The sequence below is a fragment of the Cervus canadensis genome, chromosome 25 (assembly GCF_019320065.1).
Source record: "Cervus canadensis isolate Bull #8, Minnesota chromosome 25, ASM1932006v1, whole genome shotgun sequence".
Lineage (NCBI taxonomy): Eukaryota > Metazoa > Chordata > Mammalia > Artiodactyla > Cervidae > Cervus > Cervus canadensis.
The window spans coordinates 46929406-46944430 of record NC_057410.1 but is presented as its reverse complement, the minus strand read 5'-3'; the positions used below and the strand labels follow the sequence as shown (position 1 = coordinate 46944430).

At 38.1% G+C, this 15025-nt stretch overlaps 1 protein-coding gene across 10 annotated transcripts in view; it reads left to right on the top strand.

The window, feature by feature from the left end:
• The window catches only part of NAV3 (neuron navigator 3), an 879706-nt gene that overhangs the window by 674264 nt on the left and 190417 nt on the right, over nucleotides 1–15025 (top strand). For all 10 annotated transcript variants that reach the window (XM_043446408.1, XM_043446407.1, XM_043446415.1 and 7 more), the window contains one exon: nucleotides 7655–8681. In XM_043446408.1, coding sequence (XP_043302343.1) covers nucleotides 7655–8681 — 1027 coding nt within the window. The remainder of the gene's footprint in view (nucleotides 1–7654; nucleotides 8682–15025) is intronic.

Here is a 15025-nt window from a genome sequence, read left to right as displayed (position 1 = left end):
AAATAGAAATATTAAAATAGAAAACAATGCCATCCACCATTCTGTTGAAATGGAATGTAGTAGGGACGAATTTCACAGAACAAACAGTGAAATGAAGACAGCATTGTTTGTAGAGAAGCATTTCTTTGGGGAGTCCAAGTTTCTTCCCTTGATGACGTGCCATTCAGAAACTGACAGTGACTAACATATTCTGACACTAGCATTTAGCAGTTTGCTTGTGAACCCTATAAAGTTACTCTAGACAAATATATGCTTTAAAGAAAAATCAAATACCTATTCAGTGAAAATCAGGGATCCTGTGGGAAAAAAATGCCGTGGTTCATTTGGACATAACATTTTTTATGACTGAAGTAAATTATCTTAATAATTCTTGTTTTATAAAATTGACATGATAAATATGAAAACAGCTTAACAGTCCAGTGTTATCATGAATGTAAATATTCCTGGCTCTATTTGGAATTCACTTTCTGAACTATGATCCGTGAACGCGTATTACTTGGCAGAGTTTCTTAGCAGAGAGATGTTTTCCTGTGTCGCTAAGGAACGTGCCACAGCAGCACAGGGCAGGCTCCTGTCTCTCTTGTTTCTCCCATGTGATTCTCACATGGTACCTGCACACCTCCGAAAGAGGTTTGTTTTCTGTTTTCCTAGATTCTAATGAAGCAGCTTCTGGTGTGGAGGTGTTTTCTTTCACTTACATTCAGTATAGATTTAGTAGACTTGACATAGAGAATTTAGCAAAATTGATTTTTTTAAAACTATAGGTTTAATGTAACTGTTGCATTACTCATGTTTTTTTTTTAAATACAGTTATCTAGTTCTTAAGTATTTTTAAAAATTATTCTGAAATTACTATAAGACAAAAAATGAACTCTTTCATTTTCTTTCCAATACAATGCAAATATTACTTGTTATGTCCCATTACTGGTGATGTCTTTATGTATTCTGCCAGGACTTTTTGCTTTATTTCCTTAATGATTATTTAAACCTATAATGACAAGATAACTTCAGGTTAATCTTGGGGATTTTTATGAGGTAAAGTAATTAAGTACATAGATCAAGTGATACGATTAAATAGACAATTAAATATGTTGTTTTCTATGTATACATGCTCACATATTGAGGTGTACACATATGATACATGCTTATACATAAATTAGGTATGTTTCAAGAATCTGGCTGGTGAACTGAAGCCTCCCTAAATCTTGCAGTAGCCCACAAAGCCGCACTCTCACCTTACATATGCTATAATATATACACGTGCAGAATGGACAGTGCCTCTTCAATCCCTGTAACAGCATTCCATGTTTCTGTTGAGTCATCATAAAACTGATGATTGAAGCATTTTGAAAACTATCATTTATGGGAGACAGTGTGGTCAGGTAAACCAGGGCCAGTTGATAACAAGCCATATTTAAATCTGAATGCTCCTTTTTTAACTTTGAAAATGTTCAAAGTATTTTGGTATGTTATTATAAAATGAGAATCTAATTATTTACTAAAGGAATTACCATGACTACATTGATCAATCATTTCCTCCCTTCCATAATGATCTGTGATGCTGAATATTTAGTAGGGACCGTACATGTCACTAACCACAATACCTGCTAGACAGTGAATACTTGGAAAAGAGAGGTGCTGTTGTTATTTTTGGTAGTGTTTTTCTTTGTCATTGGACTTCCAAGGTGACTCAGTGGTAAATAACCCACCTGCCAATGCAGGATATGTGGGTTTGATCCCTGGGTTGGGAAGATCTCCTGGAGGAAGATATGGCAACCCACTTCAGTATTCTTGCCTGAAAAATCCCATGGACAGAGGAGCCTGGCGGGGCTAGCCCATGGGGTCGCAAAGAGTCCGACAGGACTGAGTGACTGAGAACACATGCCCTTTGTCATTACTTTGTAAATTGAAGGCTGGCTTGTTTCCATCTGAACAGCACACTACTCAGTGAGGAAGAAGAGATAAATAGCTGAGGGTGTTCCCTGGTCCTTTCCTCAGGCTAGTAGCACTGTTGGCAGCGTGTCTCTAAGCTCTGAAGCTAACCTGCCAAATTTCCCCAGAGAATCGTCTTTATCTAAACTTCCCATATGCCTGTTGTGACTGCCACATTTACCTCCGTGTAGTAATTTTAGAACAGATTGGCATTTTTCCCAGGTCATCAAAGTTATCTTTTTGCCATATGAAATAACTAAAAATTAACTCTCTGAATTTAGCTGTTTTCTGAGCAAGAATTAAAATCTTCTTTAACATCAGCTCAGAAGGATGGTGTCAGTAGGATGTCCCAGGAGATAGTATATGGTTAGCTGAATAGTATCTTCTATGATATCCTCCGCATGTATATTCTCCTCTATTTGTTCAGGAAGAAGGAACCCACACTTCAGGGAGTTATCCAATTGCCTTCACTGTTGTGACAAATGTGACTTTCTGGAGAACCGTACTGGCAGAATTTCTGGGTGGGCCACGGACATATGGAAAGAAGAGAGTATCCAAATCTTCCAAATTTTGGAGTCACATAAGCCTGGTTTCAATTTTGAGACTCTTTTCTAAATTTTACTGTATGTATGACTTGGAGCAAGTTGCTTTCTCTGAGCTTCAGTTTCCTCATATATAATAGTAGAAATCACAATTATATTGTAGGTTATTATTAATTTAAACAAGGCATGTCATTAGAGCTCTTGGGGTGATACCATATATCAAAGTAGCTAGGAAAAGTAAGCCGTTAGTAAATAATTGGTTATTGTTTGTAATGGAGTTGATGGTGGTGGAGAAGGGGGAGGAAAAGAACAGGAGTGCAAGCACCTTTCTCTTTGGAGATCAGAGACAAGAAACAGTTATAGGCAGAGAGGGGCCCCTGCAAACACAGGCTGCAAGTTTGTTGCAGCAATGCCTTTAGATGTGTGCTGTACATAGCTGTGCTTTCCCCCGTGCCCAGCTAACCATTCAGAGAAGCTGAGTTAACAGCACTCAGAAATGGAGCTGTGAGACCAGGCTGCTTACTACTGAAGATGTAAATGGCGCAGAGAACAGAATGCGTGGCAGCCCCTACTCCGTCAGAGCTGAAAGGCTGCCATTTCAGTGGCTGTTGTTCTGCGGCCTTTCTTGTGAGGAGTCCAGAGACACTCATTGTTCTGTTCCCTGGATGCACAGTGACCTGTGAATCGTGCTCTTCATGAAACCTGAAGCACCGCGTTGCGACTGTGTCGCGATGGGGGCAGACTGAGAGCTGAGCTCAGAAAAGTGTCTTCTCTGTGCGCATTCCTCTGAGGACAGTTGTGCAGCTGTCGTATGACTGACACTGTGGGCTGGATACAGATGTCATAATCTGGAGTCCCTCCTGCCTCTTTTTTGAGTGTCATGATGTTGAATTTCCCCTCTACTTGAACGGTGATAGCAGTCTGTCTGGCCACTAGCAGCACGCTTAAAGAGCATCCTGACTGGTCCTTTTTGACCCTCTCCTCTCATCTTCACCAAAGCTCCCAGGCAGGCAGCAGAGGAACCCCCTGACTTCTTAACCTGGTTGTAGAAACAGAAGATAACATACTAAGTATGTGGCTAAAATGATGAAATAAAAGACATTAGGAAAACCTGATAGGCTTCTTTTGTTTTTAGTGATCCCTCACCACAAATTGCCAAGCATCTAGGGAAAGATTGAACTGGCCAAAGTTCCAGAAGTTCAGAGTAAAGAATATTAATGCTGCATAGTTGTGGAAACTTTAATGAATTTAGCTAATTTGGATAATATCATAAGAAATAATTCTTTAAAGCCAATAATTTCAGCAGTTACCATGATTTCCCAATCTTTTCATACTCTGTTATTCAAAACAAGGTCCGTGACCAGCAGCATTGGCATCACGTGGCAGCTGGTTAGAAATGCAGGATCTCAGGGCCTCCTGCAGATCTGCTAAAGAACAAGTGATGGGCATTCAGTAGGATCCCCAGTGGCTGAAGCACACACTGACGTCTGAGACCCTTACATTCCACTCTTAGAATGTCACACTGTACGGCAACGACAGAGCCTGGGCTCTAGAATCACACGTACTAAGTTGCTTCTGTGGTGTCCGACTCTTTGATGCCATGGACTGTAGCCTGCCAGGCTCCTCTGTCCATCAGATTCTCCAGGCAAGAATACTGGAGTGGGTTGCCATTCTCTTCTCCTGGGGGGTGGGGAGGAGGTCTTGCTAACATAGGGATCAAACCTGTGTCTCTTATATCTCCTGCATTGGCAGGTGGGTTCTTTACCGCGACCACTACCTGGGAACTAGAATCACACATGTGGTGTCAATTCTAGCCACACAACAATTCCTAACTAGTTGTGTACCACTGAATGAATTGTTTAGACCCTCAAACCCTTGGCTTCCACAAGTGAGTATTATAAATAGAAGCCCTTCCCCCCCAAAAAAAGATAGGCAAAGTAATTATAAAATTTAAAAAAAAAAAAAAGCCAGAAAACAGATAGGAACCCTTCTCATCTCATCATGTTGTGAATGATATGAGAAATATATAAAGAACCTTCAATAAAATGTTAGTAGCTAGTAGGCATTATTATGTTTGTGAGGCCATTATGTTCCTATAAGCAATAATACAGCAGACTATGCTTTCATTTTGGGGGTACCTTGTTTCTCTCCAACTCTGAATCCCAATATGCATATGTACATATTATTTAAAATAAATAAGTAGAATAAATTTTCACATAGTTTCCTGGAAAACTCCTATATTCCTCCTGCCATGAATGTCTGTGTATCTCCCTTAGCTCATTTGTCTTGATCTTATTTAATATTGTACAGCCCTTTGTGCACTTCTGATCTCTTCCATTTTCTTTCCCACCTCCTACTTAGCATTTAGTATATGCCATTCATCTTTTGTGAGTCCAGTTTCTTTCCTCTGACCAGATTGTGTCTTGGGGAGCCTAAGGATTTTGCACAAAATAGCTACTCAGTAAGCTTTAACAGATGTTGTGCCTAGATTCATGTCCTAGAGATCATAGGAACTAAATAGCACTGATTAATATTTCTGTAGATAATCAATATAGAGCCATAGATGTTGACAAAAATCACTGAAATAGTAAGTTCATTCTGTGAAATGCACAGGCATGTACACAAGTCACTGAACTTGAGAAGATTCATCTTGCTTGGGGGTGTTCTTAGTTTCCAGTTCAACCCACGTAATCAAGAAGTAAAGTTCATTTGGCAATTCTATTCAAGGCATTAGTTTGACATTGACTCTCTTCTGTGTTTCCAGAGTCCAGGAATAGTATTATTCCTTATCACTTTCAGAAACTGTAAAATTGTATTTAGCACTATATACATTTGAAAATATTATGACATAGTCGTTGAGAGAATTAACTTAGAACCCCAAGCTAAATTCAGTTCTCAAACTTGTCACTTACAAATTTTGTAATGTTGGCCAAGTTATTTAATATCATTGTGCTTCAGTTTCTTCACATGCAAAATGAGGGTAATAATGAAAATTTCATGCAGTTGTTGGAAAGATTGAATTAATGAATGTCAGATACTTAGTGTCCTATACATAGAAGGTGCTGTGTACATAGTATAGAACTATGCATAATATAGACCATAATATATGGTCTTTGCTTTCATGGACCAGATATTTATAGATGTAGAAGAAGAAACAGACAATTAGAGTGAAGTTATAACGGCTATAATAAGAGAAATAATAAAGAAAACACCTGCCAAAGCAGGAGACAAGAGGTGCAGGTTCAATACCTGGGTCGGGAAGATCCCCTGGTGTAGGAATGGCAACCCACTCCATTCTTGCCTGGAAAATTCCATGGATGAAGGAGCCTGGCGGGCTACAGTCCATGGGGTCACAAAGAGTTGGATACGATTGAGTGAGCACACAGAATCGTCACCTAACCCAGACTTGATGCTAGTGAGAGCAGAGGTGACGGTGGAAATGATGTTTTTGTTTTGTTTTTACAGAGGAAGTGAGGTGAAAGTGAGACCTGACCAATAAGTAGGAGCTGTTCTGAAGAAATGTTTGATAGGCATTTCTAACTGTAGGTAATCAGTGTACTCTATCTGCTCCTGAGAGTGATTCAGATTACAATAAAATGTTAACAGATTCTGAAAGGAATCTGTAAGTGAAGTAAATCTGGAATAACCTATACTTAAAACAGATACAAGTAAAGGATTGAAATCCATTCACAGATACTGAAGGTATTTGAGACACTGGGCATTTGAATCTCGTTGGATTTGTCTGGAATTAGTCAGATACTTCTACTGTTTATAAGAATATCTTACTGTTTGTGTATGAACCAAATGGAGCCTTACAGATATTCTAGAAATGGATACATTACAGACTTTAAATACTGTAAAAAATAAATGTATTATCCTATGCTTTCAATTTTTTTTTTGCTTTCAAATTTAAATATACCATGTAAGCGTATTGAGTTATCAGTGAACTACTACATTTTAGTGAAGCATATATAAATCCAGAATTACACCAATTTTTATTAGTTAAAATGAGGAATTGTAGGAAACATAGAATTACAAGTCAATGTTGGTGTATCAACAATATAAAATAGTTGTCTATTTGTTATTGTTGTTTTAGTCACTAAATCATATCTGACTCCTGCGACCCCATGGACTATAGCCTGCCAGGCTCCTGTGTCCATGGGATTTTCCAGGCAAAGATACTGGAGGGGTTACCAATTTCTTCTCCAGGGGATCTTCCCAACCCAGGGATCAAACCTACGGCTCCTGCCACATCTCCTATATTGCAGGTGGATTCTTTACTGCTGAGCTACCAGTGAAGCCCACATTTTTCTATACAGTTGTTTATATTAATAGAAATGTCACAAAGCTACTCTATTATTTTAGGCACATTTATTAAAAAAGAAAACCTAACTCATACAAAAATTCAATAAACAATTTAACCTCTTTTCATTTCTTTAACTTCTTTATTAACTTTTTATGTAAAATTTTCTTCTGAAAAATAGCTAAGACAAGTATTCTATACCAGTTGACTTAATTACATGTTTTTTATCATGCATTTTGATACCATTGAAGAAAACATTTAAAAGTGAAAGCATTGTAGTTTTATATTTATTAATATTTAATTGGTTTAATGGACTCCAATTCTGGAATAATATTAAAAGATTCTTTAGTAAACAATTTCCTTTGGACATTTCATGAAAACGACTTTGCATTAATTTGACAATATCTAGTATGTTAACAGCATCATTGTTGTCTCTTTTACATAAATAGCTAATTTAATTGTTTATCACTCCATTTCTCAGAAAAAGAGGATGGAAGAGGGAGGTATTTATGGTAGATGAAACTTCAGGCAAATGACATGACAGAATTATATGGTTCTCAAATGCTATATAGTTCTCAAATTGATGCTGAGATCTCTTAACTCCAAACTCATTTTTTTCTTCTGTATGATATTATAAACTTTTTTTTTATTTAGTTTTTTAAGACTTTTAATCAAGCATTCATCAGTGTTGTAATAGTCATATAAAAATTCATATCATAATGAGATTGCCGAGGGGAAAGTAAGTTAACACTCGTGCACTGTAAGTACTTATATGACAATAAGCCTTATTTTCTTATAGCCTTCAAAAAAGTAGCTTGATATAAATGATCAAAAACTAATCAGCCTTTTAACAATGTTTGTTCTTAACCATGTCCAGATTCCTCCAAAGGACCTCAGCCATCTTCAGGGGTAAATGGTAACATCCAGCCTCCCGGAACGGTGGGGCAGCCCCCGGCCTCCGCCATCCCTTCTCCGAGCACCAGCAAGCCTTGGCGCAGCAAGTCCATGAATGCCAAGCACAGCGCCACCTCCACCATGCTCACCGTGAAGCAGGCCAGCCCAGCCGCCTCTCCCACACCGTCTGCAGACAGACTGAAGCCCCCTGCCTCAGAAGGGGCCAAAACAGCTCCCTCAGGACAGAAATCCATGCTTGAGAAATTCAAGCTGGTCAATGCCCGGACCGCTTTACGCCCCCCGCAGTCTGCCAGTTCAGGACCCAGTGATGGCGTGAAGGAAGACGATGCCTTTTCTGAATCTGGTGAAATGGAAGGTTTGAACAGTGGTCTCAACAGCGGTGGTTCAACAAACAGCAGCCCCAAAGTGTCACCGAAATTAGCCCCTCCGAAAGCTGGAAGCAAAAATCTCAGCAATAAAAAGTCTTTGCTACAGCCAAAGGAAAAAGAGGAAAAGAACAGGGACAAAAGTAAAGTTTGTACTGAAAAGCTGGTCAAGGACGAGAAAGATCAGATGATGGAGACGGCTCCAAAAAAGACCTCTAAAATTGCAAGCTTAATCCCAAAGGGTAGCAAGACGACAGCAGCCAAGAAGGAAAGCTTAATCCCCTCTTCCAGTGGAATTCCAAAGCCGGGCTCAAAAGTGCCAACAGCAAAGCAGACTGTTTCACCTGGCAACTCAGCAAGCAAAGAGTCTGAAAAGTTCAGGACTACCAAGGGAAGCCCTTCCCAGTCCTTCCCTAAGCCCGTAACCACTGAGAAAGCAAGCACATCGAGTTGCCCCGCTCCCTTGGAAGGAAGGGAAAGCAGCCACGCTTCTCTGGCAGGTTCCTCTGTTGGTTTAGTGGTGCAAGGCAGTGGGCAGAGCATGGGAAATGGTGCTGTCCACCTCCCTCAGCAGCAGCAACACAGCCACCCAAATACCGCCACTGTGGCTCCGTTCATCTATAGGTAAGGTGGCCTCTCTTCTCCACAGCTTTAAACAATGACAGGACGCGTACCCAGAGTGTCATGAGGAAGGTTGCAGAGTCCTGTTTCACATAGTCGTTGTGTAACAATGGTTCACTCTGAAGTTAGAGGCCCAGAATGAAAAATTTTAAGAGAAAAGCTCCTGTATCCAGTCTGGTAGTCCTCTTGTCCTCCCCCTCTCCCGCTTTTATTCCCCTCTCTACTCAGGAAATGGAGGCCTTTGAAAGTGAACCCACTCATTGTCCAAGGCAAAAGAGAACCCAGGTGCCATGATTTTTCTCTTGGGCCTCTTACTATTAGTCATTCAAAATAATTTTATTAGTCATTTAAAATAATTCTTGTTTTTATGGAGTTTAGAGATATTTCACCCATGGGAGAAAGTAGACCCTAATGGTTAAGGGTGCAGGTTCTAGAATCAGACATATGTAGACTTGATATTCAGGTATGCCACTTATCAGCTATATATGCTTTTGGACAATAAATTTAACATCCTTAATCTCATTATTTTCAAGTGTCAAAGAGGAATAGTATCTAACTTGCTGAGTTGGGAAGAATAACAGGCATAATGCATATAAGATGCTTATTATATATTCCGGCACCTTGTACATGTTTGTTATATGTTGTTTATAAGGCATTGTTTTCCCAACATAAAATGTATATTAACTTTCCACAGCTAGGCCTGTGTTTCTAGGCACAAATAATGACCTATGTAATTATTATATTTATACTTTATTAACTTTTTGTTTTATTTATATTTTAGTTTTCATGTATTAAAATATATAGCACATGCTATATTTTCAAATATATATCCTACTATATAGCTCTAAAAAGGATACATTGTGCCTATTGTTTTGTGGTATGTTTTAATCAGTCAGAAATGTCAGTACTGTTGTGTCACCATTTTCATTCCCTGTCTTTTCAGTAAAGAGGTTACTGGAGAGGAATAATGCCTATAATTTTGGCAGTTGTATAGTTTATCTACAGGAAAAATAGGATGAAGCATTTACTACAAATAGGAAATGCTCAAGATTATATTGTTTCAAATTTTATTAAATGTATTGAATATATGAGTCTTTTAAGAAAATAAAATAATTATAATGCTTTGTTTTCCCTCCCTGAAAAACCTAAGTGCTTTCAGTGATTTCCCCCCATTCTCCCCCACCTCCCCCCCGCTCCGCTTTATGTACTCATTCAAACAAATGTTTAGTTACCGAATTTCAGATCTTAGGTTACCTTATTTAAGTCTGCTCTTCTGACTAATAGCAATGATCCATTTAAAACTGTTGTATTAAAATCACATGGTGTCCAAACTCACTCTGCTCGCTGCAAGGCAGGGCAGTACATCCAGAGACGAGTTGCTGGGTCAAGGAATAATGACCTTAATCAGAAAGCTAGCAGACCAAGAAGATGGCAGACTAGTGTCTCAAAACCCATCTTCCCTCAGTCTGAATCCAGACTGTCTTTATACAAGGCGGGGGGCGGGGCCCCCTGCAGCGCCAGCCAATGTGTGAGCGGGATCGGTAACGGTTGCTCCCTGACAGTTGCTCTAACGGCCGCTCGCTTGGGGGAGGGGCATGCTGGGCTGCAGACCAGCGGCTGAGTGGGACTGCTCGAGGGCATCCCTGCCTCACCCCCATTACAGCGGGAGTCAGCAGAGCCTTTTAACTCCAGAGACCCTACCTGACAAAAAAAATTTAAGATGTTGGAATCCACATTTCAATGATATAAGAAGAAATTATCAAGTTTGAAATACGTCACACTCAGAACTCTTGTGGCTCTCAAATATATTCCGTAAAAACGTCCCTCATTTCAAATCACCACAGATGAATTTCACAGGAAAGTATAAATCCAAGCAGAAAGGACATACCCACCAATTTAGCAAGCTTCTTTTTGTAAGTAGCAGCAGATGTTTTGGGTTGTTTGCAATAACATATCCAGTGGGTACAGATTTAGTGATTTCCATTTGAAAGTATAGCCTTTGCTATTTAGGAGAGGAAGCAGCATAGTTTAGAGGTTAAAGTGTGAATCAGCTGTGTGACTTGGCCAAATTCTCCAGCCTCTTTCAGCTTCTGTTTGCACTCTTTAATATGAAGCCACAAACGTGAGGTAATATAGCCAAGTAGCTAGGATTGCGGGCTGTCAAGTCTGTGTGTTCCACCATGGTTCAGAAATAGCACCTTGTATTGTTGAGACAGTGGCCCCAAGAGCCTGGTTCCCTGGGTTGAAATCTTGATGACATCACTTGTTAGTCATATGACTATGTGTAATACATTTAAAGACTCTGGACCTCATTTTTTATAATCTGTAAAATGGAGGTAGTAATAATAGAAGCTTCCTCATAAGGCAATTTGAAGGTTAAATGAGTTGATACTTATACAGGGCTAGTAACAGTATCTACCACATTGTAAATGACCTTCCCCAGACTTCAGTTTCTAACCTATATAAACTGTAAAGTATGGTCGAATATCTACCATATTCTGTTTTAAAGATTAAATTAGGACAATCTTGTGTAAAGACTTAAGTACAGAGCCAGATTCAGAATAAATTGCTTATAAATGTCATTAATTCTGTGTTTTATTTCCAATAATTGAAAACAAATAAAACCACTTAATCAGAAATGTCACATCATAGTCTACATATGAGGCAAAGGTTGCTTGAAGTGTTTTATAAATTCAGAATAATTTATTAATGATAATATAAATCATCTTAGTCAGTTTTCAAGCTTCTTAACAGTCAGTGAAAGTTGTAGAGTCACATCATACGGCTTTTGTGACCCCAATGTCTTTTCAACTCTGACTACTCTGACACCGTTTACAAATTTTTCTTGGAAGATCCCTGACAGACTTTCCTAATGTTGCTAATCATTTGATAAAAATAATGTACTATTTTATAATAGTGTTTGTCGAGTGCTTATGTAATGCAAGTCTCTATTACAAAATTTTTATTCATTTTTTTTTCATTTAAACTGTGTCATAAACCCATGAAAAAGGGATATAATAGCATTTTACAGGGATGAAGAAGCAGCAATTTCAAGGCAGAATAATGATAATCCCTTAAAGTCACAGGGCTAGCAGGAGTTTGCCTTTGAACCCATATATGCCTGAATCTGTAGCGTGCTCTCCTTTGCTTAGCAGTTCTTTCTGTACATGTAGAAATAGGGGATACTGTTACTAGGGAAATTCTGGCTGGGAAAATGTCAATAGCAGATTTGCAGATCTCTTCATCAGAATTCATTTATAATGGAAAATACTTTACCGCTTTTAAGTAGAATAAATTTAAAATACATATTTATGTGTGTGTATATATATATGTATAAACATGCATATGTTTGATATTTAAAGAAAATTAAATAACCTTTATATAATGAGAAGATTGATGGGTGATGTATATTTTTCCCTGTTCTCAGCCCACTTCTAGGTCATGCTGGTTATTAATTATTCCTTTGGGGACTTTAATATTTGCTTCATAATACTCTTTACTGCAAATTGAATGTTCAATGTCCTATAAATATAATGTTGAGTTCTAGAAGTTAATGAGTTTTATATTAGACCTACTCCTGTACAGTGCAAGGATATTCTATATTAAGTTCCTGTAGCTCATTTATCACTACAATGTGATAAAAGTAGTTCTGAATTTGGCATACCTTATCCATTTAATGTGTGGATAGCACTAAAATCAAGTTGAAAACTTGAAAAAGATTTTAATTCACTATAAGAAATTTCCAATATTTAGACCTGTATGAATGGATTAGGCTATCTTTTTAAGTGTTAAGGTGACTACTGAAGATTCTTAAGTGATACAGTGACCAGTTTCCATAGTTTAAGTAAAAGAAAATCACCAAAGTTTTTTTTTTCTTTTATGTGCTCATTACTCATTCTGAAAATACTATGTTATAAGAGTTACAAACAGTAAAAAAAAAAAAAAAAAGGTGGGGGGTCTCTGCTCTGTGGGGGGTCAGTATATTGGTGATGATGATAAGAATTTAATCAAGAACTTTTAAAAAATTCATTGTTCTCATAGAAATGTATACAACAAATAATGTAGAACAGTTTTCCTGACTCTTGTGTGAGGGTCGAGTCAATGTATGCATTAAAGAAAAGGTGAAAGAACAGATAAGACTTAAAAGATGAGTTAGAATTTGTCAGGTGGAAGGAAGAATGTTATGGCATCATCCAGACTTGACATTTTTACAATCCAAGCATGATGGAAAAAATAACAGGCAAATTGCTAAATAGTATGCAAATGCTAGTAACTGCTAGACTAGAGGTTAGAATCCATGATTACTTCATGGGGAAACTAGGAAGAAAATTTAGAATGAATCCATATTTCATTTTTCTCTTTCAATCATTCCCTCCCAACATGTCTTATTTTCAGCTAGTCCTATTGTCTCTTCCTCTAAAGCACCCCTTACTTGTATGTTTCTTTCTATTTCCACCCTCCTCCCTTGGCCCAAGGCATGGTACCACCAATTTCCACCTAGTTTCCAGTGAGTCTTCTCTTTGCAGTAACATCCTTTGCACAACAGGGACTCTAGTCTTCTGGCAGAATAAATTTTATGTCATTTAAGTTCATAAGACCGTCTATTGGCTTTCCATTACACTTAGTAAAACCCAAGCTTCTTACCAAGCCCTGCAAGTTCCTACACAATCTGGCCTCTATCTAGCCCTTAAACTACACTCCCTGCATCCCTGCATTCCTGCTGTTCTCAGCAAACTAACTTGTCCTGCTTTGGGGACTTTGTCATAGATGTTCTCTCTGCATATAAGGACTTTCTCCTGGATCAGAACGGCTCCTTTTCATCAGATCTCTACTTACATGATGCTTATTAACACAGTCCATCTTTAGCTATCTAATCCGAAGGAACACTCACAATGCCTCTTGCCAGAATTGTACGCTATATTATTCTCTTGTGTTTTGTTCATAGTTTATCACCATCCACTGTTCTTTTTGTTTACTTATTGACAAGTGTGAATTCAGCCACCTCCAGCTGTAACATAAACTCAATGAAAAACAAGAGTCTTGTCTATTTTTATTTGGTAGCATAATTGCCCAGGACAAGCCTCCCGCAATAGGAACTAAATAAAAACTGAATGAAACACCATCATCATGGCTTAGACTCACCCACTATAGAAGAATAGAAACACTGCCAAAAATGTACAATGGAGTAAGAAAAAGTCAGAAGTCTTTCATTCCTGTAAATGGTAAAGCTTAGTTGAAATATAAACAACTCTAAAATGTTTACAAAATGAAACTGTATTTACTCTTCAGGACATTCATTCATGTAATTGATGTATTCCCCTCCCCCCTTTTGACTTCCTGCTAAATAGCTTTATTTTATAAGGCATCAGGGTCAGAGTGAAACATCACACATCCCATGTATTATTTTCTTTCTGTGGTCCACAGTGTAGTAGAAAACAGACTGACTCAAACATAACCACAGAATGAAGCAGGAAATGTAAAGAAAAAAACAAAAAACAAAACAGTAGTGAACCAGATTTGGCAACTGAGATTTCGAAAAATGGAAAATTACTGCTAGCTGTTGGAATCGGAAAGTAGCACTTAAGCTGGATTCTGAAAGAGAAGTGAGAGTTGAACATTTAGAGATGAGAGGGGCAGATAAGGAAATGTTAAGACTAAAGGAACCAAATATACAGGGTCAACACAAGATACGTAGGTTGTTGGCAAGATCAGTTTTCCTAGAAACAAAGATTGATGGAGCCTGATCGTAGTAAACCCTTGAATGAGCCTGATTAGAAACCCTTGAATGTCAAACACTTTAACTTTGTGTGAGTGTGTAGTCTCTAGCACTTGAGAGCATGGGTATGCAGCACAATCTGAAAATTTACTTTGTCTTCTTGTGTAAGTAAATTGTTAGTGGGAGAGGTCAGGGAGGATATACCAGGTTCAGTGGCTGGATGAAGGAGACATTTACTGACTTTCAGAGTCAGCTTTGTTAAACTTGAATTAGAGGTACTGATTATAGGAAGAAAAGAAAGATAAAGAGTAAGAACATACTTAACAAGAATAGCTTACTTTTCCATGTTCCTCTTCTTTTTGGTGTCTACCCTCTATGTTACAATCTTCAAACTTGTTTTCCTTGCCTGGAGTTCAAAAATTGTTACCTTAGCTCCTTTGGACCTTCAAAATTGCCTCCCCTCTTTCCATGTGTCACTTTTTCTTCTATTTCTTTTACTTTCATTACTTCACAGCGATACTTTTTGTGCTTGTAAAGATACATGAATAGTGAAGTTAGTCAAGGAGGAATGAAAGACCTGTACATTTTCTCTAAACCTCAGTATTTTTAACAGCACCCAATAAATTTCAAA